Genomic DNA, 18,208 nt, shown 5'->3' on the forward strand with positions numbered 1-18,208 from the left:
GTAGTTTTTCGCCTTTCGTTGTTAGCTAAAACTATTTCAGCGTTTTTCTGTTAAACACTCAGCAAGCTAACGCCAGTGAACTTATTGTTGTGATTTGAGTGAAGCAGGCCCCCCACCAGGTAGCTAGCAGCCGGCCTTCCCAAGCCAGTTGGTGTTAGCAGGGGGGTTGGGGGTGGGGGGCTGTCACAAAATACTCTCATTTTTCACATCCGTATGATAGCGTTTACTGTGTTGTTCATTATGTCCATTAGTCGCTGGTTGTAATTACTTCTGTGCACGGAAAGCGACAGTACGAGGCCCGTCCCGTGTGTTAACTTTATAAGTTTGCATGCTAGCTAGCTTGGCTGTCGAGCAGGGTTTGTGACATGCTAACGTCAAGTGGACATCTCTGTTTGTTCAACTCTGTCCAAATGCTTAACTTCACACAAGAGGCAGTTATGTAACGTTAGCAATGCTGCTGCCAAAACCACCATACTATATTATTCACCATTCACTAAGTCTAACTGAGTAATACATGCTATTTATTGTTTTGATGTGACATATTCTGTTTGTAATGATGTACTTTGTGTGTGACTTTCTCCCAAGGTGTCCATCTCTTTTGAGTATACCCTGCTAGCACTGGCTTCCATCCTGTGACTCATTGGTCACTAGAGGGGCCCCGTCAGAGCAAGGGCCCAAACTGTAGCTCTAGGTCCCCTCTGTCTGTGTGTGTGAGAGCTTGTGTTGAGTCCTCTGGAGACTCCCGGCTTGTCCAGCTAAGATGTCCTCCATCTTGCCGTTCACCCCTCCTGTGGTGAAGAGGCTGCTGGGTTGGAAGAAGTCGACCAGCGGCCCGGGCGGAGCAGGCGGCGGGGAGCAGAACGGGCAAGAGGAGAAATGGTGCGAGAAGGCTGTGAAGAGCCTAGTGAAGAAGCTCAAGAAGACAGGCCAGCTAGATGAGCTGGAGAAAGCTATCACCACACAGAACTGCAACACCAAGTGTGTCACCATCCCCAGGTATACTGCCGAACACTTGACTTCTGTTCAAACAAGGGTCAGAGAAAAAGCTGCTGCTGTTACACATGTACCTGCAAGTGTGCTTAGTGGAGACCTCGTCTAAAACCATGAAACCGTGTGCTGTTAGCGGATGCTGATCTAGCACTTCTCATTTCTTAACTCTGTTTTCAGAATTTCCTGCGACCGTAATGTGAAAAGGTTTGTTTGGGGATGCAAAACAGTAGAACTTAAATTGCTCATTAAAGATGAGCTGATAATGAGTCACTTCTCTGTTTGTTTACAACCGTACGTCCAGTTAGACCGTTTGTATTCCTCTCATGGGGAGAGAGACATTAAAAGGGTGAGAGAAGATGTTCTCTTTATCAGCCAGCCAGCCTTGATGGGCCAGACTCACGTTCAGTGGGAACACTGTGTTAACAGATTAATTCCTCACTGATGTGCCGCCAAGTACCGCATCAGATGTTTGTATGACTATAGATAGCAGCCTGGTTGTTATCGCCTGAGAATTGTTCTAGGCCGCACTGTTATGTTTGTAGAGATGCAGCGGCTGGCTCGATGTGAATGAAATCATTTCTTGTAGAGGACTGGGCTAGTAGAGGATATCTTCATGAGAGAGGGTGGGTTACGGACCGAATGTAATGCCAGATTGGCGCATTGCCACCAGCCACACTTCAACATTTGGATTGATTCTTCTTTAAACACCTAGTTTCCTGCAGTAAAAATAGCCGTTGAATTTTAGGATCTACAAGCTGCAATGGCTGGTGGACAAAAGTTGGTTTCCTGCCCCGTCATGAACCAGACTGTGTGAATGGTAGTTGAGATCCCACTAAAGTAATAAGTCTAGTACATGTTGTTCTGTATTTGTAGCCTTTAACATGTAGAATTTGTTATTGTCCAGCTATTCAGAAGCAACTACTCTCATTTGTCCTCATTCCAAGTTTTTGATTTCTTAGTTTTTGGCCATTTTCTTGTGAATGTTTCGAGACTGTCCGCCTGAAAATGGATTTTTTTTTTCCCCCCCAAGGTTGCCTCCTCCGTTTCTTTTCCCCCCCTCTTTTGTACCATTGTGTGTCTTCAGTGTTTGTTTGAATGTCTCCAGATAAGTTCTGGGTTATTTTCAGTGTTTGATACAATGCCACACTGTTGAAGAATGCTCTTTGTCTCACTCATTGTGTGTCTTAGCAGATTCCATGTTATGTTTTTTTCCTTAATTCTGTCAAAAAAAGGCTTCTCTTATTTGAAGGTCCCATCTTTCATTTCCACAGCTGAAAATGAATTTGATGTCTTTATTTTGCTATAAGACATAAGAATAAAAGAGGCCTTTTAATGTTTACATTACCCATACTGATATTTCTGAATGAGCCATGTCCCATGTTTATCATTTGTTTTTTGTTTTTGTTTTGTTGTTTTCTCTGTGCACAGCAATTGCTCTGAAATATGGGGACTGAGTACACCAAATACGATAGAACAGTGGGATACATCAGGCCTATACAGCTACCCTGACCAAACCAGGTGACTATCCTCAACTATTGTATGGTGTTGCATACAACTTTGATGTGGGAGAGTTGTCATTACAATGTTGGAGGTGACGGACATTGAGAACATCTTTTGTTTCTCATTCTCGTCACCACTCAATTCAATCCATCTCCATTTCCCTCCCCTACCTGGCCATATTATGTGTCACCCCCTCTCACCCCTGTGTATCTTCTGCCCATCTCACCACCATCTCCCGTTTGCTGTCCAATCAGATCACTGGATGGCCGTCTGCAGGTCTCCCACAGGAAGGGCCTTCCCCACGTTATCTACTGCCGCTTGTGGCGATGGCCAGACCTCCACAGCCACCACGAGCTGCGTGCCATCGAGGCCTGTGAGTATGCCTTCCACCTAAAGAAGGATGAGGTCTGCATCAACCCCTACCACTACCAGAGGGTGGAGACCCCAGGTGAGATGACTCTGTCCCGTGGACGTTTGTTCCCTAAAACATGCACATCTCTTTGATGCAGTAGACAATGAACTACAACATTTCAAAGACATTTGTCATTTGCCTGTGTAGAACTTTGTTTAAAGTGTTGGCCGTAGAGATCTGAAAATGGTCTATGACGCACACCTTTTTTATTTGATGAAACATCCTCCTTTTTGTTTAGTTAAAGGAATAATTTCACATGTTGGGAAATGTTGAAGATCAATAGTATTCTCATGTCTGTACGCTAAATATGAAGCTACAGCCAGTGGCCGGTTAGCTTAGCTAGCACAAAGACTGAAAACAGGAGGAAATGGCGAGGCTGGCACTGTCCAACGATAACGAAATAGCCCTACAGGCCCCTTTTTAAACACTCGCCATTTGCACCTGTCCCCAGTCTTTCTGCTAAGCTTGCTGGCTGTAGCCTTATACAGTATTTGAACACACAGATATGAGAGTGTGTTAATCACTCAAGCACTAAACTCTCAGCAAGAAAACAAAGTTCATCTCCCAAAATGTCAAACTATTCCTTTTAAGGGTTTCAGGGGTGGACAATGTCCAAGTCTGCAGTGAAACGTGCTTCACCCTGCCTTAACAAGCCATTATCAGTTGAAGTTTCACTGGGGAGTTCTAGTGTTTCATCATTGTTTTATTGCTGTTGCAAAGTTTTTTCCACAATAATGAAACTTTTTTTTTTTTTTTTGCATTTAAAACATGCATTTTGTCCCAAAACAGCTGACAATCATTTTGGAAAAGCATATAACTGATAGACGTCTAACTCATCCCTTGTGACACTTTCACCCAAACGCTGTAGTGCTGCCTCCTGTTCTTGTGCCAAGACACTCAGATATACTGCCAGAGCTGCCACCTCTGGATGACTACACTCATTCCATACCTGAGAACACAAACTTTCCCGCAGGAATCGAACCTCCAAACAACTATATACCAGGTGAGTTTGTCTCTGGGCTGGATGGGAGCGACTATATTTGACTAATTCACTGAAGGGTTACATAATGTGCTAAGTGAAGAGACTTACTCTAGGTTTCTGTATGCCCTGTATTACATGCTATGTAGTTTAAATATGCAAAGTTTTTTTTGTTTCTCATACTGGTATTAATCAAAGACAAACTTGCAGTTCTCTGTATCCTGGGTTTAGCTGTGAATTTCCTCTGCCTTTACTATTTTCATCACTTCAGGAGGGGGGAAAAAGTGACATGACAAAAATATGTTTCTGTGATTGCAGTAGGTTAAACATCAGTATTGAATTATGATAACGCCACAGCTCATTGTTGCATCCCTGCCATCATTTCAACAGAAACGCCTCCACCAGGCTACATCAGTGAGGATGGGGAGGCCAGCGATCAACAGATGAATCAAAGTATGGACACAGGTACCCTAGACTAGCAACTCCTTCTCCTTTCCTTGTGAGTCTGCCTCTGCCTCTCCCAAGCCAGGTCAAAGACAAATCTAATGTTTTCATGGAATAAATCACTTTAAGATGCATACGTGATGAACAGTCAGCAATGCTGCAATAAAGCAGTTGACAATATATAATGTCAGTGAAAAGCTTTATCCTTAACACCATCCTTTGCAGCGACCAGATCCTCCTGCATTTGATTTTGACCTGGTGTTCATATTAGTTATATTTATATTTTCCCCAGTGAATTAGTACTAATTAGGACCTGATCTACCCTACATTACAAGCCAATCTTGGATCAAAGATTGATGACAGGTTTAGCTCGAGAGCGTTGCCTAGAGAGTTTGCAGCTCTGTGAATTACCCGGTGCAAAGCTGCTGTTAACATGCATTAGGACAAGTGCGTGTTGGACTATTTTGAGTTTCTCTAGGAACTTTAGAATTTAGGAAGGGTGATACATCCTTTGTCCCACACTTGAATATGTAGCCTGTCTGTCCGGTTGTAACACCCCTGCCCGGCTCCAGATGCTCAGCCTCAGAGGTAGTTTGTATCTTCCATGTGCTGTTAATGATAACCATAACAGCAGCAGCAAGCTACTTATTGTTTTATAGATCATCCATTTTGTTCTTTGTGCAGTCAAGTAAGTTATAGTTCAAACTGTATCATCTCAACAAGCAAGATTTAGGATGTACAGATTAGGCTGTTGTTATGGTAACGGTAAACAGCGTCTTCATCCTTCTCACGCAAACTGATCCATTTTACAGCAGTGGGTTCCTTTGCAAGGCAGCCACCAGTTTCATCATAAGTCTTTGATCTGATCCATGTGTTCCCCATGTTATGGTCTCCTGTGAACCCTTCCATATCGATGACTTCCTGTTTCCTCTATCAGGTTCTCCAGCAGAGCTTTCCCCCAGCACTCTGTCTCCTGTCAATCACAGCATGGGTAAGATGCAAATCTTTCCCATCTGAAACAACACAAAGACTAAAACAATACAGAACTAACAAGCACACTGGATATTAAACCCTCACGGGTCGGCTCAGTTAATATTATATACTCAGACATTTGCCTTTGTCTTCATCGGCATGTGAACAGTGTTGTATAAAAAAAAGAGAGAAACCTTACTGACGTGATCCTCTACTGCAGACCTGCAGCCGGTGACTTACTCGGAGCCAGCCTTCTGGTGCTCTATAGCCTACTACGAGCTGAACCAGCGCGTAGGAGAGACGTTCCACGCCTCTCAGCCTTCACTGACAGTGGACGGATTCACAGATCCATCAAACTCTGAGCGTTTCTGCCTGGGCCTGCTGTCTAACGTCAACAGGAACGCCACTGTGGAGATGACCCGGAGGCACATAGGTATGGCACAGCTTTAGGTAGACGACCTGTTAGCCTCTTAAAGTTTGGTCTAGTCTTGCACATTGACGCGTCTTGTTCAAGTCAATTCTCGTGTTTATTGTGCTTGAAGAGCAAAACGGTTCCGTCTGTCTGTGTTTACAGGAAGAGGAGTTAGACTCTACTACATTGGAGGGGAGGTATTTGCTGAGTGCCTGAGTGATAGCGCCATCTTTGTCCAGAGTCCAAACTGCAACCAGCGGTATGGCTGGCATCCAGCAACAGTGTGTAAAATTCCACCAGGTAAGATGCTCAAGGTGTCACTCGTGTAGCAATCAGGGACATTAGCTGAAATTGATGGTATGGTGCCCATTGCACAAAACTGGATAGCTTCTGGGCATGAATATACGTTGCTGTTTCCATGTAAATGAAGATGATGCTGAGGAAGACCATACATACCCTGCAGACCCACCATACTGTATCCTGAGTGTTTGAAGTATATATGCCACCAAAAGTGTCTTTTTAATATAAAAATCCATATCCTGTGTCTGGAAAGTTTGTAGTTCCTTTTGTTGTGGATGGCGGCTATAGTCAGCTTGGACTCAGGGACCCAGAGCCACTGCAAAAAAAACTTTATCAAACATTTCAAAGCGTCTATAGAAACCAATTTTGCTGTACAATCCACTTCTCCTCCACTGATCAGTGCTCTGTCAGTCAGTCTAAACTGTTATCATGTGTCTGATCAAAAAAGAAACGCTGTAAACATGGTAAATCAATGATTGGCTCGGGGGAACAGCCAGTCAGAGCTCACATTCTCACCTACTGGTTCTGATTTCAGCGATTCAGCATGCTCATGCGGCCCAACTGCCACTGATTTAAGGCCATCTAGAGCCAACGATGCCAAACACAGCACAAACACTCCGGGCAATTCTTGCTCAGAGACTGCTGATGAAATGTAGCTTTCCAGCTAACTCTGGGACAGTCAATGACGGTCCATTGCCCCTGCTAACTGTTTACCTCTTTGTTCCTTTCAGGTTGCAATCTAAAAATCTTCAACAACCAGGAATTTGCAGCCCTGCTGGCTCAGTCAGTCAACCAGGGCTTTGAGGCTGTCTACCAGCTCACCAGGATGTGCACCATCCGCATGAGCTTTGTCAAAGGCTGGGGGGCCGAGTACAGGTGAGCACTGCAATACAATATACAAAGCAATGCTATATTTGAACAGCTTAATTCAAACATTTGAGTATTTTTACCAGCGTATACTTGTTTTCCTGTTATGGAGGTGTTAAGACATGGAAAATTGATCTGAAACTTTTTAGTAAAGGAAGTGATTCTGACTCATGCCTCACAAACTCAACTTAAACACACTTGGTGATACATGATGGTCTTGGACTGAAGACTTGACCTAAGTCCGGTTCAGCTTCCTCAGCAGGTTTTCTTTTTGAGAATGAAGCTTACGTCCTTATCAATGACCACATAAACCACAACCCTCTTCCTGGTAGCAGCGGCACGTACTGCACATAATAAAGCACGAAGCATCATAAGTCACATGTTGTCGGCACAGCCCCACACATTAAAGTCTGCGTCTTTGTTTTCCAGGCGGCAGACTGTCACAAGCACTCCTTGCTGGATCGAGCTGCATTTGAACGGCCCCCTGCAGTGGCTGGACAAGGTTCTGACCCAGATGGGTTCCCCGTCTGCACGCTGCTCCAGTATGTCCTAAACAGCTAAGGAAACGCCCCCCCCCCCCCCCCCCCCCCCCAAAAAAAAAAAACCCCGCAGCCCATGATCATTAAATTCTAAACTTGTGAGTCCTTTCATGAAAAAAAAATGGAAACCCCACAGAATGAATTTTCTGTAACATTCTTCATAGTATTTGTGGCCCAGTTCCACATCCCTCTTTTAACTTTACACACACACACACAAAAGAACAAATGCACCTACACTGTCGCACTCACACACACACACACACACACACACACACACACACACACACACATACAGACTTTTCAGTAAAAAAAAAAGAAAAATTTGGCACTTTGTTACCCATCTATGTCATGCACCTTGTTAAATTGCTTTTCCCCAAATCCTTAATATTAGATCTATTTGTGGTACAAATAAAATGTATATTGGTTTTTAGTCCAGGAAGTAGGGGAAATACCAAAAATATCTGTGAATAGTTTCTCAGTATTGAAGATTGCTTGTATGAGTAACACGAGCTTGAATGCTAAAATGATTTTTGTTCCAGCCCACCCCAACCATTGTTCTGAACCTAAGTTTACTTTTCTCTGGGAAACTTGGCCCCATCTTTTGTCAGGGGGAGGTGGCTCGGTGAAGAAACGATGGCCTTGGTGGCCGTTGTCCTCTGAAGGAAACGCCACAATGTGTTCATGGAATTTGATTGAATTGACTTTGCCAGAATGGCCCTTTTTGTAACTCTCGACGTGTGTCGTTATAAGACATACTTCTTAATGGACAAATAGGAATGTTAGTTAAAAGAGTAATAATTCAAATACCCCAAACATACTGCAAGCTCTATCTGGCTGTAGTTTATTTCTTTGTCATTATATGGCACTCTACGTGTCCTTGGTTTAGTTGATGTACATCCCCACTGAACAGCCTGGTATGAAAGCTAATGAGATGTTGGCCAGGCTTTGCAAGGTGCACTGGGCAGGGACCAGAGAATATCAGCTGTTATCAAAAGCTTTTTTTTTCCTCTTTTTGACACGACACTGGGAGTCCTGGGGCTCTCCAAGGTGAAGCATTAAAGGTCTCACCAGGAGAAATTGAAGGTATCAATGAATTCATTCTGTTTTTAGCCTATATCCCCATTGTTTTGCTACTTTTTTGTATTCTCATGTATTTTTATATATAAATATACTTAAAATTTTCTGTCGTTCACTTTTTATTAAAGTAATATTTTCAAGACCACAGCTGTTTCTAAAGTGACATGGAGGGCATGGATCATTCCTTCGTTTTACCCAAAATCTGTTTGAATTCATTTCCAATTGCAGCTCTTTGTCTTGGTTAAAAAAAAAAAAAAAAAAAATCACTGCCCCACATGATGTGTAGCCTGTTTCTATCCTTTTTGTTTTTCCAAAGAAATCTGGTGCATTTAAAGTACACAAAACAACAGATTTGCCTGAAACCCAAGATCTACTTTCCTGTAATGGTTTTAATGATTCCAGAGGCATGTACAACTTTGTAATGGCCATTCATTCATTCATTCATTCATCTCTTCACTTTTTTTGAAAAACACACGTGACCTCTTGTAGCCTTTTGGTGCTTAGTCAAGCGGGTTAAGGTCAACCAGATATAATTGGCTTTTAAAATGTTACAGAAACATGGGAGGAGAGCAGTTTTCTTCCATGAGAAAAGAAGAGCGAATGTGCCTGCACACTGGGACATTCTGTGTTAATGTGTGTATTGTATTTGTTCTGTCTATAAAATACAGTATGTGCAACGAGACTTAAACTCTGCCATTATTGTCATTACGTGGCTGTTGGGAGTTTAACACGGTTTCCCTCCTCCCTTCTATTTGATGTAAATGTGTTTACCTAATGGCACTAGTGATTGTACTTTAAGTGCACCTAGTGAAGTTTGGATTTGGGGAACTGAACCATGTGTTAGGGTCCAGTGTTACATTGTTTTTATCTTTGGCCTACAACATATGAATGTGAAAAAAATACATTACAAAAACTGACGTGGACCAGACGTACATATACATAACAGTAGTACAGTATGTGTGTATTTAACAGTAATCTTTTTGCAAAGCAGTCAGTACAGTAGATGTCGCAGTTGTTTTACCAGTAGAGGGCGGTATTGATAGAGCAGTTCTCCTTTTTTTTTTTTTTCTTTTTTTTTTTTTTTTCTGACCATAAGCTTCTCAGGCGTGTGGCATATTATGCAGACTTCATAAAACACTAATAAAGATTTTTATTCTCATGATTCTGTCTGCTGTGTGTGTTTCTGGATTGTTGTCACTGAAAACATAATGGAAGACTGGAAGGTAGACATGGCTTTAATCTACAGTAATGCCCATCTATTATCATTTCACAGGTGACCGGTTGCACAATTTCATCTTGGTTTAACTTATGCGTAGTACAAGTACTAATATTATCTGACAATATCTACACTTTTCAAGCAGTGGAGGATTGTAACCTAAGTACATTTTCTCAAGTACTGTACTGATTTGTACATTACTTGTACAGATTCTGAATATTTGTATTGTATTTTGCGTAGTAACTGTACTTGTAATTGACCACATTTCAGAAAAAAAAAAAAGCCATAGTTTGCAGATTCAGATTTTATATTCAAAACACATGATTAGCCTACAAAATGTGATGCATTTCTTACACATTAAACTACTCAACATTGAAATACCACTTTTGATACCTTAAGTACATTTTGCTGGTAATATGTTTGTACTTAGTTAGTATACTTCTATAGCGAGCTGTCGTTGGGTTTGTCCTTCCTCGGCCACCGTACGCTACGTCAGAAGTAAATACTGTGTGCTAACCTACAGCTAGCTTGCTTGTTAAGACAATATGGCTTTTACTTTGTACTCTCTCATTCAAGCAGCCATCCTGTGCGTCAATGCTGTCGCTGTATTGCACGAAGAAAGATTTCTGAGTAAAAGTAAGTGGCTGTAGTTGGAAACGTACGTTAACATTAACCCTAACCCTATTATATCATGTGCAATTCGAAATAGGTTAGCTAATGCTAACTAGCTAACAACTTAGGTGCTAGAACAAGACCATAAAAACCTTTGGGATTTATCGGTGAAGGGTGACGTTCTTCACAGTTACTGTATCAGCCTCTAATGAACGGCTATACATACTGTGACAAACAGGTTGTCCAACTTTGAGCTAAATCTACTGAATGTGTTACAATTTCCTACTTTTGAAAGCCACAAACAACTTTATTAACAAACACAACAGACATAGACTTAAAGAAAAGGTGGGGAATTAAAATAATAAATAGTACTTAGTCATTATTGTATTAATATATAATAATGCAGCTGCATGTCTACCTAATCTATCTGTCTGTGTCTTTAGTTGGCTGGGGAGTAGACCAAAGTGTCGGAGGTTTTGGTGATGAACCCGGCATCAAAGTGCAGCTAATGAACCTTATCCGCTCCGTGAGGACAGTGATGAGAGGTGTGTGTTGTTCACTCGAGTACCCGCACAGTTTACTGTTGTGACAAACTGACCGTGTCATCTACTGCCTCTGTCGCTCTGCAGTGCCTTTGATTGCGGTGAACTCAGTTTGCATTGTGCTGCTGCTTCTGTTTGGATGAAGAGGAGTGAGTGAAGATGGGACCAACCAGTCTGCTGTCAGGAGAACCTCTCCATCGCCTCAGGAACCCGTCTGCATCAACATGTGGTCTCGTTGAAACACAGACTGTCTCCTGTCAGCCTGGATATGAATGTTGTCACGTGATATTACACATCAACACATGAGATATTAGTTAGGCCTGTTGTACGCAGCACAGTCTTTCAAAAGACCTAAATGCAGCTGTTTAGACTGGTTAAGTTCCCTCTTCGTTTGAATTGTACAATAAAATAGACTTTTGATTAAAATATTGATATGGAAAACGGATGTTTTTACACTTTTCTGAGAAAAACATGACTGTCACAAAGAAGCCGACGGTGAAGTGTTTGTGATTTATACACTGCATGTTGTTGTTTTTTTAAATAAAAGTGTGCTAATGCGTTTGATTTCCGGAAATTGTCGAGGGTATGTTGTATGTCCCAGCTCGCACTCCGTACTTTCACCCTGCGTCGCAGACGGTGAAAGTTGGTGTGTAGTTCACGGCACAGACCTCCCAAGTGAATTAATCTGATATATATGAGTGATACTGAGAGCTAACGCCGTGCTGCGTGTTAATGATGTATGTTGAGCAGTAATGGGGTTCACGCAGACTTGCGTTGTTGCCTCGCTCACATTGTGTCCTGCGTATTTAGTTTATGTTTACATTTACTGTTCTCATAAGCTGTTGAAGACAAACGTACTCAACAACGACAGACTTCCAAGTTTCGTGTATCTTTACATCAAGTATTTGGCCAAAGCTCTGAGCCGGAGGACGGGCTACTTGTACACAGCGACTGAGAAGGAGCGAGAGGTGGTTTACACAGTCCTCAACTGCAGGTGAGCAGCAGCTTCTAACCTGAGAATGAGTTTTCTTCCACGTGATGAGATCAGTGTATTTTATCTCCCCAAGGCTGGAGACGCTCCTGTTGAGGGGGTTCTGCAGTGCTGCAGGTTATGGTTGGGATTATCCAGATAGCGAATACAGAGACATCCCGATGTGCTTCCCAGAGTTCCTCTGTCGCAGACTGCTGCTTATGGTGCTGACTGATGGAAACTTGAGGCTCAGCCCAGCAGGTAAGACATAGGACACACTCTGCATATCTCTTTACACAGTGTACAGTACATGTGTGCGCAGATGTCTCCTAGAACAAACATGTTGGGTGCATCATGTTTAGTTTACTCCCACCGCCCTGATTCCCATGTTTGATTGGTATGCTTAGAATAAAAGGTTAGAAAATGGTGGTGATGTGATGGTGAGTGTGAATTACTTTTGCAGGTCTGGTTCGCGTGCGGCAGAGTTTGAAAACCCTTCAGCCGGTTGATGAACTGAAGAAGGGCCCGTTTGTGCTGCAGGTTCGAGTCCTGGAGTACCGGCAAATTGACACAGGGGTGGAGGTGGACATCTGTCTGTCTGCCACTTCTCGCTCTGGATGCCCAGTGTGGGAGAGCGTCCTGACACTGCTCTCCAAAAACAAGGTCCACAACGCCGGGAGATGCTCTCCCAAGAGTGAAAACGAGGGTGAGCGGCGTCATGGGGATCTCTGCTAAGAATGTTTTTAGCCTTTTTGCAGACTCACACTCTTTCTGGTCATGTTTCCCTGTCCTGACAGGCCGAGCAGATGAGCCTGTGCCAGATAATGTGAAGCAGGTAGAGCTCAGAGTTCCCAGGACTACCGGCCTGCAGTGTGTATGGTCCTTCTCTGACCACCTCCCCTGCCGGCTCCTCTCTCTACTGGCCGGGCTCTCTGGCTACAGGTCGCAGACTGCACCAAGCCTCTGGATGCTGTCTGTCTGCTTGGCAGAAATAGAGAAGCACAAAGGTAGTGGATTTTATGGGAAGATGGGGATGTAGCATTGTAGTAACTGAACCTGCAGTCAGTTCATGAAGGCTTTTATATTTGCTATTAAAGGGATCAAAAAGGGAATGTGCCTTTTTGACAGCAGACTGTTTTTTCCTTTTTCTGCGGTGGCAAGTCAAAATGTCTGCTGTGAGGAAGGGTCTATAGTCATGGATTTATTGTGTGGAGTGTTTTCAGAAGTACTGGTCCGACCCTCACTTTGCTCTGTTGTGTCATCAGGGGTTGGAGTCATCACAGCTCCTATCGATGTCACAGCCCAGTTTAAGGAGCCTCTGTTGGCACCGGGCCAAGTGACGATCAAGTTTTGGGAGACGACCAAAAGTGGGGGTCAGTCTTCTGCCCGAGGCCTCAGCTTCCTCATGCAGCAACATGGAAGCGGCATATCTCACATGACTGGATCGATTTCTAGGTGATTGACTAACATAGAAGGTTGATATTTGTAGTTTTGTCAAAACAAAATAAAATGCTCTGTACTTTTACTTTTTTGTTTTGCTCTGTTTCAATTTGGTCATTAAATGCAACCACTTCAATACCTATGATGGAGTTTTCTTCTACAGACAAGGCTGATTCTTTCAAACATGAGACTAGATAGCTTCAACACTGTTAAAAGGTCCATGTCATCTGATAAAAAAATATTTTTTTTGTAAGACTACACGTTAGAAACCTCCACTGTAAAATACAATGTGCCGTGTTGAGATGCATGAGAGGAACTGATTTAAATATATGCTGAATCAGTTTTTTTGTGCAAGCCTAAAGATTATTTTTGATGAGTTTTTATATAAACGACAGCAGATATGTGTTAAAAAATGACCAGTTACAAATTCGTCTGTGGCCTATGATGCATCATTGTACATGCATATATATATATATATATATATATATATATCTTGGATATATATTTTGGTCTGTTGCCATCTACAACACAGACTCAAAATGAACTGACTGAGCAAGAATGGTGTAACCTTAGTTTCTGTACCTATTATACCATGGTTTACCTTATTTACTCAGATTTACACCAGTGCATCACACTATTATTTTGTATGGGGGAATCTTGTGAGTGTAACAAAAAGTCTAATGTGACTGGAGCATGTTAAACTTTAGGGTATTTAGTGTTGGAAATATACCAGTGTCTACAGTAAATGACACCTTTCCATTATCAGATATGCCTTTTCCTGACATTTTGACGTATTTAATAATCATTAACATTAAATTGCTCCATATTCCATGTTCCTTAAATTAAGGTTCCTGTCAGATGTTCTGTTGCTGATTTCTGATTAGTTTCATCAGCAGGACTTTGTGCTGTAGGTTTCATAGATCTACTGTACATGAGCACTTTGTCAGATGCCGTGTCTGCTGGTTGACTATACGAGGCTAATGCAGACATCATCCCCACAGGGAAGAAAGACTTTTCAATATTTGATCCCTTTGATATTCCTGTTTGCAGCTTTCATGTATGTGAAGGTCTGTCCTCTGTATTATTTATAGGAACACATTCGGTGCATGGGACTGAGAGAAGTGGCTTTTCATGCACCGCTGCAACGTTTCATAAAGGAATAAGAGAGATGGTTCCTAGTATGATCTCTCACGTACAAGGGGGGGGCTTTTTCCACATTCATTTATTCATTCATTCACCTTAAAATGATAGAAAATAGGGTAAAAAAATCCAGGTTGGGGTTTTTAACAATATATTGAAAAAGTGGTTTCACATTTTGGGAAATACACATATTTGGATCGTCTGTGCGCTGAATATGTGTGTCATTTTTACACCAGGGTTTTTGAGTGGATTAAACAAAGGAGAAATAACGTGTAAATAAGTGAGCTTTAGAGGTGGTGTGGGCAGATTTGTCAGGGCTAGCTGAAGCTAAGCTAACTGGCTGCTGTCAATAGCTTCATATTTACTGCACAAATATGAGTGGTATCATTACTCCCATCTAACTCTTGGAAATTAAGCCTATTATAAGCATATTTCCCAAAATGTGAACGAATGAAAGCAGGTTCTTGCAATATTGCCTTTCCTTCTGGTTTAATGAGAACAGTTGTTCCAAAAGTGAATGTCTCATTTTATGCTCTGTAAATACTGATTAATTCCAGGTTTAAATATGTGCAGCTGTATGAATGTGCCAATCATTCCACACAGGTTCAGCAAAAGCCAAAACAACCTAAAAAAAAAAAAAAAAAAGCAGCATTACCAGTGTGATTGCGATTAGTGGAGCATCTCGTGACTGGCTCTCTGCACACACTGTGAGCAGTTGTAGTTTATAAGATGAGGGGAGGGCGTGTGTCTCTGTTTATAGACGCCCAGATGGAGGAAAAATCGCTTTCACCAGCCGTACTACAGACCAGAGGGACACGCTGGCTCATCCCACCTCTGCCATGTGATTTTCATTACAGCAACTTGGGGAAGAGTTCAACCGTGGAAAGCTTTAGGTAAAACCATTTTCATTTTCAATATTTGAATTCAAGTGGATTTTTGAGAAATCATTGATTTCTGTGTGTATGATCCTGTATCTTTTCTTGTTAGTGTACAGGGCAATGTTGAGTAGCTACTTGTGTAACTACTGTACAGTGCTGCTGTTTGCAGTGACGCTGATTTCTTGCAGGAAAAAAAGCTAGTTAAATAGTGCTCTAGAAATGTTCTGTCACTCTACAAAATGAACTTGTAAATTAAATGCTTTAACTCATGATTGGCAATTAAGTTACCCATGCTGAGATGAATCTTTACAGGATTCATTTAAGAGATAAGAGTTGGATGACAGATATGTTGTAAAGATTTACTGTTTTGAGGGTATAAAGGACAACTGTAAGCACTTGAGATGAAATTATTGTCTAATCTCTCCTTCTTCTGCCAGTATAAGTTCCCTCTGCCACAGTTGCCACTGCTGAGACAAAAGCAGCCACCAGCCAAGTGCAAACTCGAGCGCTAATGCAATGAGTGTGTTTAAATCAAATCTATTTTTCATCTATTGTTGCTCCGTCACAACCGCAAACCACAAGGACTGGAGCACGCTGACACTCGCTTGTACATGTACATTGCTGTTATTATTAATTTATGGAGTCAGTTATGAGTCAGTCAAGTGTAAGAGGGTCAGTCTGTTAAGTGTATTGCATTTGGCATGTAGAGAGGTAAAGTGGGAATGCTCCTCTTGAAGCGGTCTTTTAATCTTGTAATTAGTATAAATATCTCATTTGTTTTAATGTCATTTGAATGACACACGTGTTCTTCTTTAAATGTAATCATTTCAAAAGGACTGCTGCTGTAGCCTTGGCTGATTCCCACAGTATGCACCTTTAAAACACCTGACACTCTGCCTCAAGTACTTTCTGAAGTCGTTCAGAGTGATGCATTCATCACTTCATCTGAAACATCGTTTCTGGGTGGAGAAGGAAAGTGTGTGTGTGTGTGTGCGTGTGTGTGTTTCATCTCTCTAAAACACACACACACGCACACACTCTTTCCTTGGTTAGAGCACTTTAGAGGAGTTCATCTGTCTCCTTCAAAGAGCTAATCCTCAGGGAATTTAAGTTATTTTTTGCTTCTTTTAAAAGTACCAGCTTCCTTTATTTATTCAGAGAGGCCAATAGTAAATGACAGCTTGTTCTCTCTTAATGTTGTTCATAAAACAAGTCCACTGCACTTAGTATTACCTCCTCCAGTTGCTGTGCTAGTGAAAGATGTGAATAATATTAATACTGCAACTGCACAATCGCACCATGTATACTAGGGGGGAGTGAGTCTGTCACAGTGTATGTTATTTGTAATGGTGAAAAATTAAAAGGAAAAATCGGACTAAATTGGTGCAAAATGATACCAGATGTAGATGCGTCCCCACAGGGCTCAATGAGTGAATCATGTGCTATTAACCATCACAGTCACCAGGTCTCAACCCAGGCTGTTACACCACCGCCATCATTAAAATAACAATTGAGGGAACACCACCATCCCTCCAGTAGAGTGGAGACAATGCCAAGGAGCACTGACGCTGATTTGGAGGTTCATGGTGGCCCAACACTTAATTAACACACTTAGTAATGTGTTGGGTAAGTGATGGGCTTCAGTTTGTCATATGGTACATTTTCTGAGAATTCAATTGAGAAAATAATAATTATAATCAGATGGAACTGTCTGTTTTTCAGCCACACTAGCAGCGTGGCTTTATGTTGGCAATAAATTCAACCATAGATTGAATGCTAATGACTTTGGTGATCCCGACTTTTCCTCTAGTCCCACCACGAGGTTCACATTTGTGGTCTTGAGTGAAATGTCTCGACAACTAGCAGATCGATTGCTGTGAAGTCCGGTACACACCTTCATGTTCCCCTCAGGATGAACTGCAATTTATCTAGCACCATAATCAGGCACATGTTTTGATTGTATAATACCTTTGGTTTATTGCCGTATACCATATAGTACCTGCACAACTAATTCCCATCAACCTGCTGACACGTGGGTGACCATGGTAAACCCTATCTGCTAAACAGCATGTTAGCATGCTAATGTAATGTAAATCCAATACTGCCAACATTCAGAAACACAGATAGATTTTGTATATGTAGAGATAAGTGCTTTGCTATGTTTCTGACGACCATTTTGCCAGTTTGTCTTAACAGTCACTGTGTTGTTTTTAAAATGTGAAGATTGCTTATGGTTTTCAAAAGCTTATTCATAAAGTGTTGTTATGGCATCTATTGTTACATCAAAACTGCTGGGTGTCCCGCATACTTTGTTGGTATTAAATTGAAAGCAGCCAAAAACAAGTAACTGGCAAATTAAATATCTGTTATATTCAGTCGTAATTATTTCCACTATAATCCACTATTTTCTATTCACTTCCAATAGTCTGATACTATCTTACATAGTAATAGTCTTACATTAAGGATTCTGTCAAGGATTCAAAAGGGGTAACACAATGTCTACTCGAGCTACAGTCTTCATCTGTGATATAGCTACAAAGTAAATAGAGCTTGATTTAAGTTTTTTTGCAAATGGCTATTTCCAAGGTCAAGAATTAACTTGCAATTTTCTGTTTGGCCTCAGTGCAGCAAGGGGAAATACATGAAGAAGCAAGGAAAAGGCAACACTGCCAGCATCCCCCTCTCTTCACCAACAGGGAGCAGCAGTGTGCAGGTCTACCATGACTACCAGAAGGTGGCTTTTAAGATGTATCCTGGGAATGGTCGTGCTGCAGAAAACGGTTCTCACGCCAGGAGAGACCAGGTCGCCAGCCGAGATGGTACAGGCAAGATGTCCTCTGTCCCAGACATCATCTCTAACAGCCAGGACCAGAGGTACAGCGTGAAAGACGGGAGCGCTGAAAGGAACTCCTCGTGGA

At 41.9% G+C, this 18,208-nt stretch overlaps 3 protein-coding genes across 7 annotated transcripts; all 3 read left to right on the top strand.

Annotated features, from left to right (window-relative positions):
* The first annotated feature begins 760 nt into the window (after positions 1-760).
* Positions 761-7,429, top strand: LOC139284505 (mothers against decapentaplegic homolog 2). 5 transcript variants are annotated; one of them, XM_070904798.1, is made up of 10 exons: positions 761-996; positions 2,419-2,508; positions 2,745-2,938; positions 3,771-3,905; positions 4,272-4,346; positions 5,263-5,316; positions 5,518-5,730; positions 5,872-6,009; positions 6,741-6,885; positions 7,306-7,429. In XM_070904798.1, the coding sequence occupies exons 1-10, from the start codon at positions 761-763 to the stop codon at positions 7,427-7,429; spliced, it is 1,404 nt and encodes a 467-aa protein (XP_070760899.1). The 5 variants fall into 5 exon arrangements, with proteins under 5 accessions (XP_070760899.1, XP_070760900.1, XP_070760901.1 ...); XM_070904799.1 differs by having other exon boundaries at positions 4,272-4,334; XM_070904800.1 differs by lacking the exon at positions 2,419-2,508.
* A 2,772-nt stretch (positions 7,430-10,201) lies between these two features.
* Positions 10,202-11,385, top strand: LOC139284262 (immediate early response 3-interacting protein 1-like). The gene is made up of 3 exons (XM_070904476.1): positions 10,202-10,344; positions 10,764-10,865; positions 10,950-11,385. The coding sequence occupies exons 1-3, from the start codon at positions 10,254-10,256 to the stop codon at positions 11,003-11,005; spliced, it is 249 nt and encodes an 82-aa protein (XP_070760577.1). The 5' UTR covers positions 10,202-10,253; the 3' UTR covers positions 11,006-11,385.
* A 32-nt stretch (positions 11,386-11,417) lies between these two features.
* Positions 11,418-13,379, top strand: LOC139284261 (uncharacterized). Its single transcript, XM_070904475.1, has 5 exons — positions 11,418-11,856; positions 11,930-12,093; positions 12,296-12,538; positions 12,630-12,839; positions 13,098-13,379. The coding sequence occupies exons 1-5, from the start codon at positions 11,615-11,617 to the stop codon at positions 13,289-13,291; spliced, it is 1,053 nt and encodes a 350-aa protein (XP_070760576.1). The 5' UTR covers positions 11,418-11,614; the 3' UTR covers positions 13,292-13,379.
* The last annotated feature ends 4,829 nt before the right edge of the window (positions 13,380-18,208 follow it).

Source organism: Enoplosus armatus, chromosome 4, assembly GCF_043641665.1.
Source record: "Enoplosus armatus isolate fEnoArm2 chromosome 4, fEnoArm2.hap1, whole genome shotgun sequence".
Lineage (NCBI taxonomy): Eukaryota > Metazoa > Chordata > Actinopteri > Centrarchiformes > Enoplosidae > Enoplosus > Enoplosus armatus.

Excerpts from the sequence above, each read along its gene's own strand:
- LOC139284261 (XM_070904475.1), top strand. The coding sequence starts at position 11,615 with ATGGGGTTCACGCAGACTTGCGTTGTTGCCTCGCTCACATTGTGTCCT. Across the intron at positions 11,857-11,929 it reads TACACAGTCCTCAACTGCAG|GCTGGAGACGCTCCTGTTGA; the intron begins GTGAGCAGCAGC and ends TATCTCCCCAAG. Across the intron at positions 12,840-13,097 it reads AGAAATAGAGAAGCACAAAG|GGGTTGGAGTCATCACAGCT; the intron begins GTAGTGGATTTT and ends TTGTGTCATCAG.
- LOC139284262 (XM_070904476.1), top strand. The coding sequence starts at position 10,254 with ATGGCTTTTACTTTGTACTCTCTCATTCAAGCAGCCATCCTGTGCGTC. Across the intron at positions 10,345-10,763 it reads AGAAAGATTTCTGAGTAAAA|TTGGCTGGGGAGTAGACCAA; the intron begins GTAAGTGGCTGT and ends CTGTGTCTTTAG. Across the intron at positions 10,866-10,949 it reads CGTGAGGACAGTGATGAGAG|TGCCTTTGATTGCGGTGAAC; the intron begins GTGTGTGTTGTT and ends GTCGCTCTGCAG.
- LOC139284505 (XM_070904798.1), top strand. The coding sequence starts at position 761 with ATGTCCTCCATCTTGCCGTTCACCCCTCCTGTGGTGAAGAGGCTGCTG. Across the intron at positions 3,906-4,271 it reads TCCAAACAACTATATACCAG|AAACGCCTCCACCAGGCTAC; the intron begins GTGAGTTTGTCT and ends TCATTTCAACAG. Across the intron at positions 5,317-5,517 it reads TCCTGTCAATCACAGCATGG|ACCTGCAGCCGGTGACTTAC; the intron begins GTAAGATGCAAA and ends CCTCTACTGCAG.